Raw genomic sequence first — 21,205 nt, 5'->3', positions numbered from 1 at the left:
CTTAATGACGGTTGGAAAATCATTTTTCCAAATGGAAGCACTTAATGTTTTTCTTATATGCATCGGCTTCCGTGGCCAACCTAGCATACAAAGCATCTAGACTAAGTGTCTCGTTGGCCTGACTATCCATAGATCGCATAGATACGGTTCCCGTTTCAACCTCACGATCTCCAATGATCAACATGTAATTGTAACGCTGGTCTTGATTGGATTTTATCTTTTTGTTCATGGTGTTTGCACTACCATCCACATAGCAGTTATAGCCTGTAGTACGCTTGTATTCAAGTTAAGGTCAAAACTTACCGAGGTGAAGTAACCTCTCATATATACTGTTGGCATACGGCATGTGCTTATCAGATATCGGTAAGATAGCAACCTGAGTTGGTGACAGCCAAAAGGGTAGTTTGCCCTTTAAATGCTCAATCACTATGGCAATGAAACGCTCTAGGGAGCCGAAAATTGCCCTGTGAATTATAACAGGTCTGGAGAATCCTCGCTTGCAATCTGTGCTCTCACCATCCTCCTTATCACGATACCCCAGATTAAACCTTATAGGTAGGTTGAAATCGAGTTGTATTGTACCACACTGATGCTCTCTGTCAAGACAATCCAATAGAATTACGTCGATTTTGGGGCCATAAAAGGCTCCATCTCCTGGATTCAATGTCCAAGGTCTACCACATCTTTCAAGTGCATCCCTAAGCCCAGATTCAGCCTTTTCCCAAAGCTCATCATCACCCAATGCTTTCTGTGGTTTCGTCGATAATTTGAAGCTGTATTTAAAATTGAATAACGAATAAACATCGTCAATAAACTGAAGAATAGAAAGCACCTCCCCAGATATTTGCTCCGTTGTGCAGAAGATGTGAGCATCGTCTTGTTGGAACCGCCTAACCCGAGTTAGGCCGCTGAGGCTTCCCGTGAGCTCATTTCGATGAAGCACGCCGAAGTCAGCAAATCTTAATGGTAACTGTCTGTAAGAAGGACTAAGGTACCTAAACATCAAGCAATGACCTGGACAATTCATGCCTTTTATTCCCCATTCCGTTTCATCAACGTTAAACATGTACATGTTTTCTTTGTAGTTATCATAATGCCCAGACGTCTTCCACAATTCACATGAATAAATGTTTGGAGTGATTACTTCCTGGTAACCCCTTAATCGGTAGTTCTCACGCATGAAGTCCACAAGACGATTGTATATCTTTGCACCATTTGGCAACCAGAAACAAGATCCGGGTGAGTGAATGTTATCGAAATGGAAAAGGTTAAGTTTGGTACCTATAATTCTGTGGTCACGGTATTTAGCTTCTTCTATGCGCCGTTCATACGCTTTTAGTTGCTCCTCCTTCGGAAACGATATACCATATACCCGCTGAAGTGTGTCTGCTGTGCTTTTAGAGAGCCAATAGCACGACGAGAACTTCGTTACAGCAAATGCCTTAGGGGAAACGGAAGAAGTGTAAGGCAAATGAGGTCCACGACACAGATCAACAAAGTTACCGCAACGATAACAAACCGTATTGGATCCATCCGGTACCTTCCTACGTATGAGATCGACTTTGAAGGGATTGTGCTTCATGAGCTCCAGAGCCTCCTCTTTAGTACATACAAGCCGTTGGAAGGGCGATTTCACCTTCGCCATTTTTGAGACTTCATTGCGTATGTGCTCCATGTCTTCGGGCTTGAAACTCTGCAATTAATCTAAATAGACAGTAAAGTCGAGCTTACATTGCTTCCTATGTAACAGTCGTAATAAAAACCACTACTTAGGGCCGGGCCTATAGTTATATATGCTCCGTATAGGGTTTCGAGCGCGGACCCTGCCATAAAGTTACTAGATATAAGCTTCAAAACCAACCAAGCATGTGTGCCGAAGAATGCCAAAAGACATGTTGGCCCTTGGGGGAATCGAAACTATGAAATCTTAACTTGCAATCACCTTCGAGTGGTCTGAACAGGTCCCACATAATCCACTCCTCATTTTGCTCATCATCATTTTCAATGTCTGCAACTGTGCCCATTATTGGCTCAAGAGGAAGGACCTGACCAATATGAATATTTGCTTAAACTGAACAACAATACTAACCTCAGCTACAATTATTGCCTTGGAATCCGCCTTGTTTAGTCGACTAAGAAGATCAGCTGGGCATGTTACCCACGACTTGCAATTGATCATTTCATCTTCTTTTCCTGAAACCTCCAAATTAACGCTAATGTCACGTTTCTCTATCTCTGAAAGTCAAAATGATTATAGTTGGCTTGTTTTAACTTACCATCAATACGCTTTTTCTGACGTTCGTACAACGTGTCAAAGGTTATCAGTCTTGTCTGGATAAAATCAGGGTCCTTTTTCAGCTGGAATGAAGATACATCCTTTACAACTCTGCTACAATCAAGCCCTTCGGAGGGCATGATAATGTCCATACTCTCCTCCATTGTATATTTACGGAATAAATTGCTTCCAAATTTAGTCACATCAGGCGACGACTGAAACGCGCTATTGCGTTGAATCACTATGGAATATATTTGAGAATCAATTGAAATTTACCAGTATGTTTTGGTCTACGCAAAATTGTAGCGGGTAATTCGGAAGACACAGCATGAGCGAAACGTGGTGTGCAACGTCTCATCCACAAATTACCAAACGGCCGTCCTCCTTGGCAGTGGTGTGTATCTGTTAAATGAATGCAAAAAAGTATATATAACGAGCAAATAATACGTCGCATATATGATATGTACACCGCAAAGTCGCGGTGCTGCGCACCATAAAGCAAACACACTCAAATTAGCACAAAGTCATCTTCAATCGCAGTAGTGTTCATGTCATAACCAGCAACTGCGCTAAGTGTTCTGTTTAGGCCTGATATTTCTCCTAGGATTGAAGGGGTTCTTACTACCTATGTAAACATATAGAGTAATGACCTTAAACAAACCTGATGTAAAAAATCAAAAGCGTTTGATTTTAGCTTTTTAATCACAGCATCTGAACAACAGACACATCTTTTAGATGCTTCGACGTAAAACTGGTCTACGTGCATATCTGCGCTTTGTAAAGCTTCGCGTGTGATTGCCTTACCTGACAAACTCATATGCATGGCATGAGGAACGCCCCCTATACAGCTGGTTCCGTTGTGTGGCGCCTCAAAACGTCTCGGATGCTGCGTCAGAGATATGAAAAGCTCTACGGCAGCTGCTGCGCACATGGCTACTGATCCCGGCTTGACTAAGGTGCATGTTTCGTCAACGGGTCTGCGGAACTAAGTTTACTTCATAAATGGCAGTTTTGGCAATGACTTCAATGTACTACATTTCTGTTCATGTACGCAACATCTTCGCGAAATAAAAAGATGTGGTTACATGCACACACCACAAATGTTTTCGTGTGTTCGCCGTCCAGTAACATCACAAGAAATATATTGCAATTCATATAGCGAGTATCGGAGTCGACTTCAAAGGGAGTAACTCACTCACCTGCTAGATATAGAGTCTTCGGGCCACTGCACATCGCTGCAAAAGTAGCATCCACCATAAAAACCGCCATAACCATGTCTAATAACCATAAAAGTGTCAAACGTGAGGCCAGTCGAGATAACTAAAGGGCCACGCCTATTTTCGCGCAATTCTCCATTTGGATTGGCTTCGTCTAAAACACCTGAGTTAACCTCCGCAGAGTGAAATCTATGAGCGGCTCCAATTAACGACGGTAACCATCGTGATTCCTTGGAGTCTGTAGCAAGAAAAACCACATCACATTTAAGCATAATGTTCGTGAGAGTGGTGTATGAAGCGCGCAAATCCTCTTCATATATAAAATGACCTACCAAATGATGTATTTGCGAGCTCAGACCAAAAAACATACCAGGCATGGGAACAAACATGTTTACTGGAATCGCATCAGCGTCTGGGCGAATACGCTTTATTTCTTGGCATGCTAATGTGGCTTTATATGCCTGGTCGATGGAATCACGGCTATTAAACAGGCATTGTCGCGTAGCATTTGTTACTTTCGCATAGTCTATGACAACGAAGTTTCTGGCGCCCCATGCCAAAAATTGCCTAATAATATGGCAACCAAGTGCTCCTGCCCCTATTACACAAATGTTTGTCATTGTGATATTGTCTGGATTGAGCTGTGGTATTACCTTCCACTTCATCATTTGTAAATGCAACTCCGCATCTATTCTGTGCCTGCTGTAGGAATCAATACGATCCGAAAAATTATATGCATTCTCGTGTAAATTTCGGTCATTAAGCCTATTATCACTCGCTATGTGATAGCCGTAACTAAAGTTTATCTTTCCACCGGATTTTACAGAACCTCCGATGACAACCTCATAGATCACAGCAAGCGAACACCTGTCCCTGATAATGGATCTAGTTGATGTGGAAATATCTATCAACATGAAACGCATCTTTTTTCCATATAGTTTTAGTAAGTGGCACAGGGCTAACATAGCACTGCACCAATGCCGAGGTAATGACCCAACCGGAGACAGATTGCCGAAACCGCAAAACGTGACATCGTTTGAAGAGCAAGCAGTTCCTTCTAATTCTATCGTGAATTCATCCACAACATGGACATTAGACATGTTCGAAACCACTAACTTTCCATCACAGCGGCCGAAGGCGAAAAAACCGTATGGCACAGGAGATGCGCAGAAAGAGTGTGTGAGTGTCGACACATCATCAAGCATTAATTGTTTTGGTGGTGTACCTTTCAATACTACGAATCTTCCCGATGCGTTTAGCACGGCACAGCTTGAAATGGAGTAGTTGCCTGCCGGGTTTGCGGCGGGACTTGAAATCGCATAGTAACATACACAAGCCTTGATATCCATATAAATAATGATGACTAAGCGCCTCAAATTCCCAATTCCGCTGAAACCGCCACAAGAACGCCATAGGCCATCATCAATCCGCACTCCTAATATGCGCAAACCTCCGTCATCAGTAACAAGGGTACCACAAGCCCTCTCCACTTGCGATTGAAGATCAATAGCTCTAAATTCAGACAGTGTTGGTAGAGTTATCAATGTGCCCGGTACACGAGCGCAGTCGCAACTAGGTGATTTATGCGCCTTCGCCGTACGGCGGGATAGAAGTTGAGCTCTTTCGACACCATAACGGGTTGCAGTGCTAGAAAAAGAGAGACTACAGTCTTTAAAACGGCAACATACGTTGTCAAATGAACCCTTATCTAGCCAAAGCGCTCCGTCCACCGCCGCAAAAGCGTGGATTTGTAGTTCCGAACGCAGGCAGCGAAAATCATCTATAATTCGCCTGCGCAATTCAACGAAAAAAGATACATCTATGTTATACACTTGCGATGAGAAGGATAACATCTCGATGGTTGGCATTACTGTCTAGCTGCATTCGTCTAGATAGTCAGGTGTGTGATGGAGGAGAAGACTCAAAAGCTGAGACTCGGTGCGCGGAGCTTCGTTACCGATAGATAAGCATCCAATTTTATTCAGTTGATTCGTAATGCTCTCGTGTAAACCGGCGTGAGATGTTATCTCGTTAAAGCGATCGTCTGCTCCTTCGGCGGCCAGGGTTCTTAAACGCGAGCCTCCGTCCAACATCGCAGTAGTGCTGAAAAAGACTGTATAGAATTCACGTGACCATCGCAAATATGACAGACAAAGTCGTAGTTTAGGCATAGAATCCAACTTCGCTCCAAATTTGAGGACCTCAAGGATAACCAAAACAACATGACTTAATACCGAACCGCTTTTGCTAACATCCTCTTTTACAGAATCAAAAGCCGAATCCACTTTTGAATTCAATGTGACACCTTTCTCATAAATTTCACTTATTTCCCGCTGTAAAACGAGATTTTTTATGCGCAAGGACCTGAATTCAGCCTCCAGTTGACGAACGTCCTCGAAGGGCACACGGTCCTCCTGCTCGTATAACCTTATAAGATCGGCTATGCCAATAAAATCTGCGTCCGATAATTTCGTAGTTTTACGAAAGTTTAGCAAAAAGCCCCAATCAGATTTCAGCTTGTTAAAATCCTTGGAGAGGACAAAAGCCTTGACACTATCAAGAACCTTCCTACATCTCTTCTCGTAGTTCAACCACAACTCTACTCCTGATCGTATAGGTTCAAGGTATTCAGTCAGGTCGATTATTTCCGAGAGCGGCTCTGCATGCTGAAGCAATAACAAGCAATCGGTCGCAACACTTGGATTGCGAGAATTTGTCTGTAACACCACCTCAATTTTGTGAAGCCGTCTTTGTAGCCTCTTTAATGATTGGCATAATGGTTCTATGCTCCTAAAGATAGGGAGGGTGAGCTCTAGCTGGTGGTATGCAGAACATATTTCTTCGAAAGTACGTGCATCACATTTTACACCAACAACCGACCCTGAACCAACAGGTGACTGAGAAGAAACATCTTTCTTAGATAGTAAACCGCTGTATGTTACTTCGTTTGATACCATTTGGTAAAAGGAGAACTTAGATATACGTTCCATCCATTGCTCAACATCATGGCACTTTTTCTTTAAAATGACGTACAACCTATGGTCCCGCAGAACATCAGGTACATTATCAATCAGGCTTTTTGCCAGCGAATATCTGACTTGTCGTTGACACGCCTTGCTAGCAGTGTGGAGCCACACGGATTCCTGTAAACGCCTACGCAATTCATCCAATCGCGGTAACCTAACTAACCCCTTCTCACATATCGACACAAGCGACTCACACTCAGACAAATCTAAATCTAGGACAGAGGTTTCCATAAGGCTGCGCAGTGATATGAGATTACGGAATATGCTTTGGAGAGCAACGACCTCAGGTACCAAGAAGCGACAACTACTAGACTCCTGAACCAACGATTCGACCTCCTCAAGACTAACCGTGCGGTCGTTACTGGAAGAGAGAGTAGTCATGGTCAGGCGAACCTTAGCTCCGAAAGCTTCGCAGATCTTAATGTCATTGTCAATTTCGGTTGCAAGATCGACTCGAACTAAGCCTCCACTCAGCTCTTGGAATTCTTCCATTAAACCGCGAGCCTCTTCAATTGTTATACGCTGCGATATTGCAATCTGTGCACTCGCTCGCCAATCGTCAATATAGGAAACTATGCTGGATAAAACAGTTGCTACATCTCGCAGATTGCATTCCTCAAATTTTTGCCCAGTTTTATACAGTTGCAAAACTTCCTCCTTAAAACCAATAGAAGATATGTCGTTGGAGTCGCCATCTCGTCCTGACATCACTTTTAATAAAATGGGCAACATGCGATTTAACCAGGGAGATGTTGGCACGCTATCTGGCGAGTCGGAAGAGGCACTCTTGGTCCTTCTGCGCTTACCATTGCTCAAATGAGATACAATCTCCTTATTAGTTTCTGTTCCGACACTTTTTATATTCTGCAGACTCGTGCAAATTCGAATTAAGAATTAACCCACCGTATTGCCAGAAACTTTCTTATTTAGGACCAATTCGGGAGATAAATAGTTGAAATCCGTTTGGTATCTGAGATATAAGGCGTTGCAGTAGGCTTCGTTAGCTGACGCTTGAATCTCACCACTAGTGTCACTTGAATGCACTTTAGAATATCTGGCCTCACGTTTCAGCGACTCCCTACGGCGAAATATTGGCGGAACTAGGGCCTGACGGGTCAGAACATCCGTGCGCACCTTCTTTCCTTTGTGGACATATATCGGTGGTAATTTTACTGCCGAGTCGGAATCCATGTCTCATACATCTAATATAAAAACATCGTTCGGCAAAACGGCGCTAACAAATGATGATACACGAGTGAATCATCACAATGCAGATTTGAATAGTACAACTAAGCACAATTAAATAAATTTTAAAATTTGGAATCATACGTTTAAGTTTTTCTACATCATTCATGTACGTATGAAATACCGAAACGAAAAGGCCCTTTTAAAGGTTACAAGAAGTAGATAGTGCGTGTATTTTTGTGGCACAGAATTCTTGCCATAATGTTAAGGTGAGTTACTGAAGAATGTGTGTGGATTCCGGAAAGCGCACGCTGCCACGGCACGTGCGCCAACCGTGATTAACCGATTCGCAGTTCTCTGTATACTGTTTGCACAACGTTTATTGTGTTTCAGCTAGTAATTGTTGTGTTGTGGCTATCATTAATCATCACGCAAAGAGCGTTAGACTGAAGAAGACCAGTGACGCACGCCACAAGGAACAACCACCTTGCCATACATAACACACCACGCCTCCTAGGTCACCATTATTTTTCAGTCGTAAACAATGACTCCACGTCAGTTGTCGTTGGGTGTAACGGAAAATACGAAATTAAAAATGAATCTTCGTTACCTCCAAGCAACACCGTGTACTATTGTCAACCAATGGGTGAAAATATATCGCGATTCGTACCAAATTAGATGCGGTTTGGAGGAGGCCGATGACTAGAAGTGCATAGTAAAAAGACTTAAACTTATGCAAAAGGTAATAAATAAAAAAAATTAGTAGTCAATTACAATGCAAGTTTGCCATATTCAAAGCTCCTCACTGGCCCCTTGGCTTTCAACAAGATTCTGTATTTCCACCTTAACTTGAGAAGGGTTTACACGAATACCCGTCGGATCATACTTACTTACACCGTCTATTTGACACCCTTTAAGACCATTTGATATGCTGAACAACTTTGTTAATTTAGAATGATCATCCTCAAGCATAGCAAATACAATGACGTCATTCGCCTTTACCTCCACCGCTAAATAAAGCTGCGGATTTGTGACGATCTTACCCTTCACCACAACGGCGTCACCACTGTTCATTTGGTAAAAGCGCGACTCAGCATTCTCCTTGTTGATTTCCATGGAGAAGCATTTACCAATATCAATACGACTTCCGTCAACAAAGTTGTTGGCTACTATACTAATTTTTTTATCATTCTCTATAGCAACGATTTTAACGCATTTGTAATAGGTATCCAAATAGTATCCGTCATCACATACATAACTCTTTTCCGTGGTACTGGTTTGCAAGCACTTACGATGTGTTTCAGTATTTTCTTGCGTATCAGTGCAAATGTTTTGGGGTTTGCAAATAACGCCATCGCCAGGGCAGCCCTGCTTGCACTTGCAGCGCTTAAAAAGCTCTCCTGGACCCTGACGACATTCCGCATACGGTGATGGACAATCCAGGTCAGTTTCACAATATTTGAAACATTGAACGTAAGGATTACCGAAGTATCCCGACATGCATGTGCAAACGCGAGTGTTGTTGCTAACAGTGTAGCACCCAGAGAAATCCGCACATGTACCAAGAGTTGCATCAAACTCTGGACCACACTTGGTGGTACCAATAGGACACCGTTGAATGTAGGGATTCACAATGTACCTGCCTGATCTCATTGATTTGCACACCTTCCCAACGCCATTCTTCTCCACTACTACATCAGCTTGACCAACATTAGTAGGGTCTGCAGTAAGCGTCCCCTTATTTTCATACATAGAGATGGCGCGGTATAGGTATCCGCTGGCGGGTTTGTAGAGCAAAAATAAAATTAAACCGCAAAGCGACCTTGGAAGCAGCATTTTGAAAGATTTGCACTGTCCCGCGAGAGCACCTAAACACAGATTAAATATCAGCGCGTCTAAGCACAAAAGAATTTAAGATGTCCAATATTGAACTGTCAGCTTGGCTTTGAGATAGATTAGCTAACAAAAGCAAAACGTACGAGATCAATTTCACGCGATTCAAAGAGCATCCACGGTATAACCAAGACGGGGTATAAAAGGCGAGTGGCAGATGCAATAAAGTGCGTATTATATCTGCATATGTTAATTGTAAAGCAAGTTGGAAAATGTGTAGAGTCTTTCCCAGGGTTCTCGACCTAGCACCCTCAAGCTCATTTGCCTGCCTGCTCGTACACGGTAGCTCACACAACGGTGCCCTAGGGGCATTCGTCCTATCAACGCCATAAGAGTTACCCGTTTTATTTCTCATTGCGAAGCTGGTTATTTGTGCTCTCCTAGAACCCTTCGTGTCGCAAGCGCCGCAGTAGATAACATGTGCACTACTATGTATAGCGCTTCGCGTTCTTCAACTTCGTTTTACTCCGTTTCTGTGGCATAACAACTGCTCTTTTCAACCTTTTGCATGGATGACACGGTACCGCGTCGTTCCCCGCTGAGCGGTCGAAGTCAAACATGCGGGGTGTCACCTCGTGTTTATAATCATATGTACAGCTCTCTAGAAAGTTACCCATCTCTGTGTGTGATGCATCTGGTACTTCACGTCTGAATCGTAGGTATGTGTCCTTAAAATCACCCTTAAACGTATATGTCTTGTCAAACTGGTGAATGTAAAATATAGTTGTTATGCGTTCGAGGCGCTCAAGCAGCTGTAGGTCATGCGTAGCCAATATTATCCCGCCTCTTGTGTAGACGTTGTTTAAAAGCAAAACCAAATTTCTCTTCATATACAAATCCAAATGGTTGCTGGGTTCATCTAATAAGAGGAAGTTAGAATCACGCAAAAATTGCAAAGCTAAAGCTAGGCGGCATCGTTCCCCGAATGACAGGTCCCGCACTCTAATATCCATTAGATCCTTAAGGTAGAAATGTGACATGTACTCTGTCAATTGCTGTCTGTTAGACATGTCCATATCTCCATAATTCATAGCCAATGTGCCCACGGTTGACGCTGCCGTCAGAATATCGCTACAATTTTGTGAGAGATAGTTTACGCTTGTGTTTTCTTTGGCTTCACATCTACCGTCTGCAACGTGGACGTATGATCGACGATTCAGCAATTCATTTACATTTGGAATGCCCATAGTAGCAGCGTTTGCAGCGGCGTTGAGAACCGTCAGTAACGTTGACTTGCCCGACCCATTATTACCTAAAATTAAGACTCGGTCGCAGTTGTGAACTTGGAGCGATATGTTGCAAAGCAGCGCCTCACTTCCACTCCGTAAAGTGGCATCCTGTAGGCTGAATGCTGGCTTGTCCGGATATACGAATGTACCGCGCTTGACCAATGGAAGACGTAACAAATCAGCCGCATCAAAATGGGAATCATGCAAAAGCAATGATCGTTCGTATGCATCGCTATACGTGCTTTTCTCAGCACCCGTAACCTTACGCAGCAACTCCTCGGTGTCATCTATCAAACGCCGTTTCTGCGATAACCAAACCTTTTTCTGATTCTTTGATCCTTTGTTGCATTCGAGTTTCGCATTATATTGTTGCTTTAATTTTTTGCAATCAGATTGGAGCTTGTTCAAACGCGACATCCTACTTTGAAGGTTTTTGGAACCCCTGTGCAGAAATCTGTCAAAGTCGCATTCATGCACCTTCAGAGTACCATCACCAGGTACCTGAAGAATTGATGTGCACAAACTACGCAGAAATGATGCGTTATGGCTAACTATTATCACTGAAAGGCCCCTTGTTTCGATAAGGTGTCGAAGAACTTTGGACAGGAAGGTTACAGATGCAATATCCAGATTATTGGTAGGCTCGTCTAAAAGCAGCAATTGAGGGTCATGGATCAGCCGTGTCAATAGTGCGAGGCGCATCTTGAAACCTCCGCTTAGTTCACCTACTCTCAAAGAGAGCACCTCACGCATGCCAAACATGTCTATGAGGTGTGATGCCACAACATTCACATCCCCGCTTTTTTTTTGAAAAGCCATATTATCATTGTTATACACAGTTAATATTCTCCTGGCCCATTCGATGTTCAATTCACCATTCCCCTGTCTGCTTCCTTGCAAAGCTGCAGCGCTACCTATATCCATGCGCCCCGCAATATCGCTTAAACTGCTTAGATTTTTTTCAATATCTCGAAATATTGCCAGGAGTGTCTTGTGTATGGTGTTTGAATTAGCAATCACATCTTTAACTAACATGGAGTCGTCAAGATTAGTAACATAATTCTGCTGCACGTATGCCACAAAATTGTTGAAATATGCGTTTGAGGTGAATATGTTTTGACCATCTAAAAATTCCATATAGTCATCAGATTTCAGCAACTCGTCTATTCGCAGATGTGACAAATCGTCTAAGTTGTGCTTTCTAATACGCAAGAAGTATAGCAATTGATAAACTTGTAAATGATCCGACGCAAAATGGATCTGTTCCTTAGACGTGATTTTTACACCCACAGATGAAGAAACAGCTTCAGATGTTGTGTTACATCCGGTTATTTTTTCGTAAAGAGCGTCCAACAAACTGCTTTTCCCAGTGCCATTGTTCCCCACAATACCTACGCATTCCCCTTGACTTATGCGGAATCTCACATTGTCGAACAAAACGCAATCGCCAATACATAGTGTCAGGTCACTAACATCCAACAACGGTGCTCTCTCTTTCGAACAACCAAAATGCGTAGATACGCTTTTCTCAAATATGGGCCTATACGATAATTTTCGCTCGGATTTCGTGAGCTCCAAGCTTTGCCTTTGACTTTCGTGAGTCGCAGACACTCCATGTTCATAACGACTAGGAAATACTGATCCTAAATGACAACTTATAGTAGGTAGCCACGATGATGAATATGCTGGTACATTCCTACGGTTTAGTGACGCAGTAGCTTTGTAATGCCTAATTTTGCTTAAATATGCGCATGCTGTCTTTACGTTAAACAGTGATGCACATGAAACTATGTAGTAAACTAGTGCAAAGAGCAAATATGTTAATGTGGAAAATAACATGTGAATATTACGCTGTACAATGTAAGCCTACAGCCTCTGTCACATTTTTGCCTGTCTTCTATCCGCCAACTCAATATTTGGAAGTCTACTTCTTCAAACGCTACGCGTCAATGTGCCAAATTTGTGGTGTACCGCATTGTTTTGAAGCCGAGCCACAACATAAAATATAAACCAACCCATAAAAGCTAAGTCTAAGCGGACCACAAACGTCTAAATGTATGTCTTTTTAAATTTTAGAGCGGCGCGAGCCTCTAATTTGTGGAACCGCATAGCTGAACCGTTCCAAACGAAAGCAGTGTGTTCACGCACACTTTATACTGGTAAAGTAGGTTCTATGGATCATTCGGTCATAACAGTTAAAATAATAGTGGTTTTTTTAAGCGAATATATTGGGAGGTCATGCGTTTACAGGTTTCCGCATCAGGAAGGAGTAGCCTCGCTGCCGCGACAAAACCTCAAGCTCACCGTGAATGGGCTAACTTCCGCCAGAGTGGAGATAAGCTCATATCAGGTGGATTGGCCGACAAAAGATATTGTTACGATGTTGCAACTTTGACGAAATTGCCAACCTCGTACACCGATGATATTAACAACGTTGGTGTATCCAAAGCCTTCGGGTCTGCGCCGCTGTTGACCCATTATGTAGAGCCATTCTCCGTAATACAGTTTGCAACGAAATATGTATTGAGCTATCGATTTTTTTTCATTTACATGGCGCGGACAACATTCCAGGTATGTCACTCGTAATAGTATGTAACGAGACGTAGGCCGTCAGACCGTTGCTTGCTTTCTGCGTATTCGGAGAGATTATGAAACTTGTACTTGCAAACGTAAGCGGTGGATTGCCAGCCTTTCTGTTCTCTTTTGTGTTGGCATTTGAAGTCTTGTACTTCTTCTTACAGTGCTACATTTCCTACACGTTTCTCACCATGTTCTTCACTGTTATGTTCTAATTATCGAGATGATCAAGTGCAAGGTTGAGGAAGATATATATCATATTGAAGGGTTTAGGGTGCGAACGGGTGTCATGGGGAAATTAAAGCTTTGTGAGGATGCAGTATTAACATCAAGTAATCTGTCTTACTCCTGCGGTGGATCTACGAACCAAATACTTCTATCAAACATCACTCAATGTGAGTTAAAGAGGCATAGGCTGCAGCGTGCCATCAAAATTACTTGTACTGATTCGATTTTTTTTCTAACATGTGATGATGTTAGCAGCTTACACCAAGAATTGACCAAAGCCCTGATATTTCACGATAACAGCAATGTAATTAGGCGATCTGGTGGTTTGGGGGGAGTCAGTCGTGTTGTAAGCATGAAAAATGAGATGGTAGAGGACGCTAATTCGCTTAGAATAAATGCAATGACCGACCTTGCCATGCTAAAAAAAAAGTCGCAAAAAATTCGTTCTATGGCACACCATTTACAAACGGGACACCGTAGTCTCTCAAAAACTTTTGAGGCCCTGAATCTGCGTATCTTCGAAGACTCTCCACGGCTTGCAGGTTCTGATGTTGAAGAAATTATACTGCGTGTGATGAAGAACGGTGATTTTATCCTACTACAGGATCTTTTTTGCGTAGTAAACCGTATGCGGCTCTGCAAACTATTAACTCCGGCTGAAGTACGATCTCATGTAGAGCGCATTCAAGAGGAAGGAAAGTGTAAGATGGTCGATATACATGGTGTTGAAATCATTTTCACTGACAAGTCGGCACGTTTCTTAAAGGCCATTGCACAGACGGTCGCCGAGGCGCCCACAACACCTTATCAGTTTGCTGAGGCCCAAAAAATAACCCTTATTCAAGCGGAATACCAGCTACTATATGCTGAAATGAAAGGCGTGGTAACACGGGACGACGAAACCTACCGTATTCGATACTATCACAACCCATTTTCGCAACAAGCACACGTTACGTAGCTGCATCAGAATAGACATTGCAGTTTTTGAACAATGCGTGATAATAGCCTATTTGTTCCGCGTTGATCTGGCCTAGTGCAGGTGAGCCAAATCTGAGCACTGCAAATTGTGGTCGGCTTTTGATGCCGGAGTCTAGACATTTTCTGCCTTGTCCATATCGGGTCGTAGTTTGTCCATATGCGTTTTAACCTGGTTGAGCTGGTAAATCTTACGGCGTATTACCATTTCGTTTTCTTTTATATACTTTTCCAGTTCTACATCCTCGCCACTCTATGATGCGGATATATAAACACAGTTGTTGTCGCCCACCTCAGATACGGAACGCATATATGTGTTCGACTCCCCTGCATGGTATTAAGTGCGTAATAGAAGAGACTTAACGGAGCTTCGATATTGCTCTCTCGATCGTCTTTGAAATGTCCTCGCAAAGCGATAAGTCTTTAGGTAGATTCAAATTCCAATCTGCTGTCAACTGTAATTCCAGCTCCTCACTACGTTGTCTATTAATGTATATTTCTACCATCATACATAGATGCCTCGCTAGTGGCTGGTTTTCTGTCTATTCGGAATGCCCTAAACAACATCACATTCTGGATGGCGACGGGTTGTACCTAGCACTGCAAGTGGGTCGAATAACTGTGGTCCCGTACAATTTGATTCACACATCACGATAAAATATTGTTTGATAGAATTGTCAATTATCTCTACAGCGCAGGAGTGCGAAATGGCGAAACTTTATCACTCCATCTCAAGAGAACGAAAATACTGGGATAAAAAACTCTGCGCTTCTCAAGAGGAGTGGAACTCTCGAATTCAACGCTCTACAACCGTTTATGTGGGAAATCTCGCTTTTACTACACCAGAAGAGCGCATTCACGAGGTAATGTTACACAGCGTACCTTACATCCAGTGTCACTATCTGTGCTTTTCCATGAGTGCCGCAGATATTCTCACATGCCGGACGTATCAATCGCATCGTTTTAGGTCTAAACAGCATTGAAAAAAACCCTTGTGGTTTCGCATTTGTTGTATATGACACTGTCGCCGCTGCGAGACGATCTATAGGATTGTTCAAGGGTTCCATAATAGACGGGCGAATAATAAGGGTAGATGCCGACACGGGCGACAATATAGATACCGATCGCAAACTTGCTCGGGGAATAAACGGTTATCAGTGGCGTGACGTTTTTCGCAAAGAGTTCGATACCAACCGTGGTGGCCAGGGGCTTGGCATCGAAACTTCTTCCCTTGCATATCAAGATTTCGTTATACCTACCCCTCCAACTAGTGCTCTAGGGCGTCGTAGTGTGGATTCCGTCAACGCAACTGATCCTAGGAATAAGAGATAGCAATGAAAACCCGTATACTTTGTCCATGTTGCCGGTTGGGTAAATCAGCACGGCGACAATGAACTCCATCGTGTAATATCGTAAATCGTAGCATATTAGTGATGGTGAGATGTGTAGCTGTATCTGCTTGACATGTGGCCCATGGTGGCAACGGCAGAACTGGGACCCAACACTCATGTGACTGACACCGTGGCATATGCCATCACCGCAGTTGTCTCAGGCAATAAAACCCGTAAATGCCTCGAAAGACTCTATAAGTGTCTGTCCATATATACGGTTCTAGACCGCAATAAACGCCGCACTGCTGGGCCGCTTGGTAAATGGGCAACCAATGTTTGGAAGTCAAGAGCAAGAAGAGACCAATTGACTACTAATGGAAGATAGCTTATTCATGAGGCATGTATGAAAAAGAAATATGGATTGAATAAAACAATATGGAATGTGTGATGGTCGATGAGACAGTTGCTTTTAGTAATAGTAGTTGACTGAGAGCACCATAAGTAGCACCCCTGTAGTATGTGGAACAGGAGCAATGACGACGAAAACATATGGGTTATTTGTAAATCATCCTTAGCATGTTAATTAAAAATTACGTGTGGAGCATCTGAGCAAGGTGGCTCGTCACGCTAGCCTTACGCCACTATATAGATGTCTGCCACTACATTATTACCAACAACTCAACGGAGTAGGCAGAGCGGTGCAAAGTGATTTTAAAATGGTCTAACGCCATACAGCAAATGCAATACAAAACTGTTAATATGCTGAACATTCATCAAAGAAGCCATCAGTAGTAACAGCATTTTGCAGAATACGGTGGTATGTGTGCTAATGGTCATAAGAGGCATAACAGCTGGAACCAATGAAAGCGTTAACCGTTACATTCTGAACGCAATCATCTAATACACCAGCTAATTATAGAATTTGGAGCTGGAGTCCGGCACGAGACTCTGCGCGGAGGGTTAAGCAAATAGAGCGACCACACAAACGTCCTCCTTCTCCAGGAAGGATATGCGCAGGGTGTATCAGACTATGGTGTTTATAGTGGAGGCCCCGCCACTGCAAGTCACATTCGCAGCGGATCAGGTGTCGTCAGACCTCTTGCGAGGCTTCTAAAGGCGCGTTGGAAGCCCGACTGGGAAAGCCGTGAAATGGAATTACTGACGGAGCATACGATCAACCGCCGAAATTTGAAGCGATGCCTCAAGTGATGAGAGCACGTTTAGCACCACTATGAATCTGTAAATGGCACTCTCGCCCAGACAGCATGGACGTCATGTATAAAGTCAAATACGCTCGGTAACAATACTACGTGGAACCTGCATTCGAGGCAGGCATTGTACGGGGAGCTATGTCATAGTCAACACTAAAACGGTTCGTTCCATGCGTAGCCAGTGATACCGCATTGGAAAGATTCGAAGAGGGCATTAGTTACATAGCTATGAATATGCATTTTTCATGAATGCGTCGAGTTCACACTTCAGTGCACCGTAATCTTTGAGGCCGCGCCTTATCTCAAAACTCATGATAGGAACCTGACAAACTGCGTACTTGTTGAAAAAATACCAACCTCTTTGAGGGCGGTCATTATATTTTCACGCATGTTATCGTAATCCAATAATCTCCTTTGAATCACATCGGCAGTGTCATCGGCTCTCCGTTTGAGATGGTGACAACCGGGACACTGTTACCGCAATATTAATTTATTGCACACCATTTCAACGAACCTTTAAAAGATCGTCTTCGCACGGCAGCACTGCGTCCATATAATAACCATTTGAATCTATAGAACACGTGTTATAGTTTCGGTTGCACATCTCACAGTGCTGCAAACTCTATGACAAATAAAACAAACCAACCCTTCTACCTAACAAGCGTTTTATCAATATACCGCGATCCATCGATAAATATACACCTAAAAGACGCGATCCTGAAGATTTTGCGATGTTTTTAAGGAATTCGGCCTGAACAGGGGTCCTAGGTATGCCATCTAGGATCGCACCCTTTGATTGCGAGAATAACTCGATCCTGTTGGTAAATTAATGTAGATCACATCCCATATACCTCACTAAGTCGCATACTATATCATCATCAACATGAAAGCCATTTGACACAGCTCTCTGTATGCTACTCCCTAGCACACTTCGTAACCGAATTTGTTTCCTCAACAAATCACCTGCAGTTTTGATCATATAACTACTTTGACAAACCAATCGCTATATGAACGAGACCATATTCAGATGCTAAGTGCCTTCCGAAAGTGCCTTTGCCTGTGCCTGGAGCACCCAAGAGTAAAAGTAAAAGGCGATGGACTCCCGTGACTCGTGCTCGGATCATAGGTTACGCTTTGTATAACTATTGCAGATGGATTTCACATAATAATGTGGTACGCTTAGTACTCCCCCTTATCACATCGCCTATACGTTGAACCCAACGATGCAGTTTACTGGCAACACCTATGTGCTCGAAGACGTGATGGGGCGGTGTTGTGATTCGCCAAAAAGGCCGGAAGCAACGAAGCCCACTATCTTATAATATTGTGAACCATCCCACCAAAATTTTACTGCATATTGGTGTGTGGTATAGCACGGTATATATGTTCAGAGCATAGTTTTGGGTGAGACACACGGTCGGCGTCACGTCAACAGGAGATAAATTATCGCTAATAACTCTATATTTCTAAAATGGTACGTATAGATGCGTTTTAATTTTTACAATTGTGTTCGCAATATCTAATGCTTAATGCAGGAAAAAATCAAAGTATTTGAGCTTAGGAGCAAGACAGACGCGGAGCTGCTCAAGCAACTCGAGGAATTAAAACAAGAATATGCATCAATGCGTGTTCAAAAGGTCACTGTTACGTCGACGTCGAAACTTTCTCAAATCGGTATCATCAGGAAGGCTATAGCCAAAGTACTGACAGTCTACAACCAGCGTAAGCGAGAGGAGGCCAGGAAGCAATATAGCAAACTCTCCAAGATGCCGTTAAACCTCAGACCTAAACTGACAAGGGCGAAGAGGAGAGCTCTCACAGCAAAGCAGCTCTATCTGAAAACCTTGAAACAACGCAAGAGGTGTGAGAATATTCCCAAGCGGAAGTATGCTTTGTTGCCTTAAATAGATACACAACTATCAATAATGATGGGTTAATAAAGTGCTTTTTCTCTGGTGCTTTCCTATGTTCAATTGTTCCCATGACCTCCCGGTCGCGTCATCTCCTAGGCGCGGGCTTTCTCATGTGCGTGAAGTCGCTTAATTGCGGGGACCACGCGACTCAATAAATCATATAATTTCAGATGGTAAAGCGTTATACAGGTTTTTCTGCGGCATTCAATAATAACAGGGCTAGCTGTACATCGGAAGGGATTCTTCATAGGTGTCTGAAAAGTGTTGACTTTTTGGCTAGTGATGATGAACAAACAGTTTCGTTCGTTAAAAGGCGATGTGTATCAACTGTCCTGACAGGCCATATGACAGAAAATCTGAAGACGCCGCTATTATCCGACAACTTCCATCTAGAACATCCTGAAGCTCAACAAGACATTAGAGAAGGGTTTGACCTAAATAATTGTGTGTGCAATGAAATAACGTATCTTAAAACGCTTGATATATTCAGGAACGTGAAAAGCGTTGCCGTCGTTGGCAGTTTAACATTTTTCTCCACGTTTCATCTTGAAAAACTACTGGTTCAATCAGGTACTGTCAACACTCACGGTTAATGCATCGTTAGCGTTGTGAATCCAACCCTTTTATGCTAACTGATTTCTCATCAGGCATTAAGGTTGCATCAAGTGCTACAGCAGCAAACTGTATAATACTAGGATGGTGGATTCAGGGTGGGGTATTAGACAGTATTGACAAAAGCACGCGAATTATTACTGAAGAGGAATTTTTCGATTCTCTGACTGTGGGCGTCAAAGAAAGATGTAAACACATTAAATTCCAGAGATACACAAATATACTGGAAAAACGAAATGGCAGAAGAACGCTCCTGAAAGATGCATTGCACCCTAGGTGTATAGGCCACGTATTAGGACACAAGGATGCATTCCGCATGTTTTATGAGTTCTTATTTGCGGCTAAGGTTGGTGAAGATGGTAAAAGCGAACCCCACGTGAAGGGGAGAAACGTGTGTGTCATTATTTATCCCCCCGGGTGCGGAATACGCATCGGAATAGAACTTATATGTAATGCAATGGGTTATTGGTGTTTGTATACAGATCTAGGTATTTCCGCTGATAAGCTGACCGCTCCAAAGGAAATAAAACCCATTAACATTTACTGCAGAGAGGTCTTAGACACACTCACAGTGGAACAAATAGTTGAAGCAAACAAGATAGCGATTGTTATGATAGAAGATATCGAGTCCAAATATATAGCATTTAGTCGCCCATGTTCTGGTGATTCGTTTAGAGCGAGAGGAACAGCACAAACGAACATCCCAAGCTGGGTTAAAAGCTACGCGGTCTGCATACCCATTTTCCCCACCACCGACTTGGCGTGCCGTGTACTCGTGCGCTCTATACTGTGTAATCTCGTAAATAAGAAGTTAGTTGACGAGTGCCATGTGGAATACCTCATAAAAAGTGGCAGGACCAAAAGCGGATATGTGGATCTGGAGAGGGTCATCAACAACATAGATTTCTACCACACTTCGATCCCGCGGATCGGTGCCATCCAACTAATAGAGGAAAATATGGAGGAACGCGCGTATAGCGAGGCTACAGATTTCGGTCAGAAGTACGCAAGTAGCTTGCAAATTGTGGAAAGCGAATATCACTCTATTTGCCGGACGCGTGTAATGGACAACGCCGATGTTTATGCCCCACTGGCTTGTATTATTAAGGAAGACGATGCCAATACAGAATCTGCGGTGAGGTATGACGCTGCAGACACAAGTAACATGTGTGTCGAAATTAGCAAGTTACTTGGGAATGTCAGAAGTTTAGAAAAGCAGTTCAGGAAAGACCATACAGAACTCACTAGACTCCGCAGGAAATTAGCGACAACTAATATTGTGCCATGCGAAAGCTACGGTCCACTGAGCCCATGTCTTGTTTGAACTAGCTACCATTGGCAATTCACACACATCAAGTTAATGATAACATCCGCGTTCGGCACCCATATTATGTTGGGTAGTATATTTAAACATGATTGTATCCGTTGATGGGAAAGTGTCACCACGCATACGAATGGTGTAGGCGTGGGCCCCAGTTAGTCAAAGGCCACACAGTCCACCTAAATATTGTCCTCTAAGTTTGCATCTAAAAA

General features: G+C 43.1%; 10 protein-coding genes across 10 annotated transcripts; 4 read left to right on the top strand and 6 right to left on the bottom strand.

The window, feature by feature from the left end:
* Positions 1 to 19: 19 nt before the first annotated feature.
* Positions 20 to 2,439, bottom strand: BBBOND_0105550 (threonyl-tRNA synthetase, putative; the record flags this gene model as incomplete). Its single annotated transcript, XM_012910978.1, has 6 exons — positions 20 to 264; positions 304 to 1,693; positions 1,732 to 1,823; positions 1,862 to 2,030; positions 2,090 to 2,235; positions 2,277 to 2,439. The coding sequence occupies 6 exons, from the start codon at positions 2,437 to 2,439 to the stop codon at positions 20 to 22; spliced, it is 2,205 nt and encodes a 734-aa protein (XP_012766432.1).
* Positions 2,440 to 2,783: 344 nt separating this feature from the next.
* On the bottom strand, positions 2,784 to 7,709 carry BBBOND_0105540 (hypothetical protein, conserved; the record flags this gene model as incomplete). Its single annotated transcript, XM_012910977.1, has 5 exons — positions 2,784 to 2,900; positions 2,937 to 3,252; positions 3,475 to 5,362; positions 5,414 to 7,382; positions 7,422 to 7,709. The coding sequence occupies 5 exons, from the start codon at positions 7,707 to 7,709 to the stop codon at positions 2,784 to 2,786; spliced, it is 4,578 nt and encodes a 1,525-aa protein (XP_012766431.1).
* A 786-nt stretch (positions 7,710 to 8,495) lies between these two features.
* On the bottom strand, positions 8,496 to 9,539 carry BBBOND_0105530 (12D3 antigen, putative; the record flags this gene model as incomplete). The annotated part of the gene is made up of 1 exon (XM_012910976.1): positions 8,496 to 9,539. One exon carries the CDS (start codon positions 9,537 to 9,539, stop codon positions 8,496 to 8,498), a length of 1,044 nt encoding a protein of 347 aa, XP_012766430.1.
* Positions 9,540 to 10,024: 485 nt separating this feature from the next.
* BBBOND_0105520 (ABC transporter ATP-binding protein, putative) lies at positions 10,025 to 12,664 on the bottom strand (the record flags this gene model as incomplete). Its single annotated transcript, XM_012910975.1, has 1 exon — positions 10,025 to 12,664. The coding sequence occupies one exon, from the start codon at positions 12,662 to 12,664 to the stop codon at positions 10,025 to 10,027; it is 2,640 nt and encodes an 879-aa protein (XP_012766429.1).
* A 399-nt stretch (positions 12,665 to 13,063) lies between these two features.
* On the top strand, positions 13,064 to 14,588 carry BBBOND_0105510 (hypothetical protein, conserved; the record flags this gene model as incomplete). The annotated part of the gene is made up of 3 exons (XM_012910974.1): positions 13,064 to 13,396; positions 13,432 to 13,605; positions 13,635 to 14,588. 3 exons carry the CDS (start codon positions 13,064 to 13,066, stop codon positions 14,586 to 14,588), a joined length of 1,461 nt encoding a protein of 486 aa, XP_012766428.1.
* Positions 14,589 to 14,720: 132 nt separating this feature from the next.
* On the bottom strand, positions 14,721 to 15,111 carry BBBOND_0105500 (hypothetical protein; the record flags this gene model as incomplete). Its single annotated transcript, XM_012910973.1, has 3 exons — positions 14,721 to 14,858; positions 14,898 to 14,932; positions 14,970 to 15,111. The coding sequence occupies 3 exons, from the start codon at positions 15,109 to 15,111 to the stop codon at positions 14,721 to 14,723; spliced, it is 315 nt and encodes a 104-aa protein (XP_012766427.1).
* A 201-nt stretch (positions 15,112 to 15,312) lies between these two features.
* On the top strand, positions 15,313 to 15,937 carry BBBOND_0105490 (nuclear cap-binding protein, putative; the record flags this gene model as incomplete). Its single annotated transcript, XM_012910972.1, has 2 exons — positions 15,313 to 15,468; positions 15,533 to 15,937. 2 exons carry the CDS (start codon positions 15,313 to 15,315, stop codon positions 15,935 to 15,937), a joined length of 561 nt encoding a protein of 186 aa, XP_012766426.1.
* A 1,436-nt stretch (positions 15,938 to 17,373) lies between these two features.
* On the bottom strand, positions 17,374 to 18,271 carry BBBOND_0105480 (nucleoside monophosphate kinase, putative; the record flags this gene model as incomplete). The annotated part of the gene is made up of 6 exons (XM_012910971.1): positions 17,374 to 17,469; positions 17,505 to 17,618; positions 17,662 to 17,760; positions 17,794 to 17,962; positions 17,999 to 18,110; positions 18,145 to 18,271. 6 exons carry the CDS (start codon positions 18,269 to 18,271, stop codon positions 17,374 to 17,376), a joined length of 717 nt encoding a protein of 238 aa, XP_012766425.1.
* A 405-nt stretch (positions 18,272 to 18,676) lies between these two features.
* On the top strand, positions 18,677 to 19,051 carry BBBOND_0105470 (ribosomal protein L35, putative; the record flags this gene model as incomplete). The annotated part of the gene is made up of 1 exon (XM_012910970.1): positions 18,677 to 19,051. One exon carries the CDS (start codon positions 18,677 to 18,679, stop codon positions 19,049 to 19,051), a length of 375 nt encoding a protein of 124 aa, XP_012766424.1.
* Positions 19,052 to 19,230: 179 nt separating this feature from the next.
* Positions 19,231 to 20,996, top strand: BBBOND_0105460 (hypothetical protein, conserved; the record flags this gene model as incomplete). Its single annotated transcript, XM_012910969.1, has 2 exons — positions 19,231 to 19,630; positions 19,708 to 20,996. 2 exons carry the CDS (start codon positions 19,231 to 19,233, stop codon positions 20,994 to 20,996), a joined length of 1,689 nt encoding a protein of 562 aa, XP_012766423.1.
* Positions 20,997 to 21,205: the final 209 nt, after the last annotated feature.

Source organism: Babesia bigemina (assembly GCF_000981445.1).
Source record: "Babesia bigemina genome assembly Bbig001, chromosome : I".
In the NCBI taxonomy this organism is placed as follows: Eukaryota; Apicomplexa; class Aconoidasida; order Piroplasmida; family Babesiidae; genus Babesia; species Babesia bigemina.
Note: the sequence above shows the minus strand (reverse complement) of the source record. Positions and strands in the feature narration are given on the sequence as shown.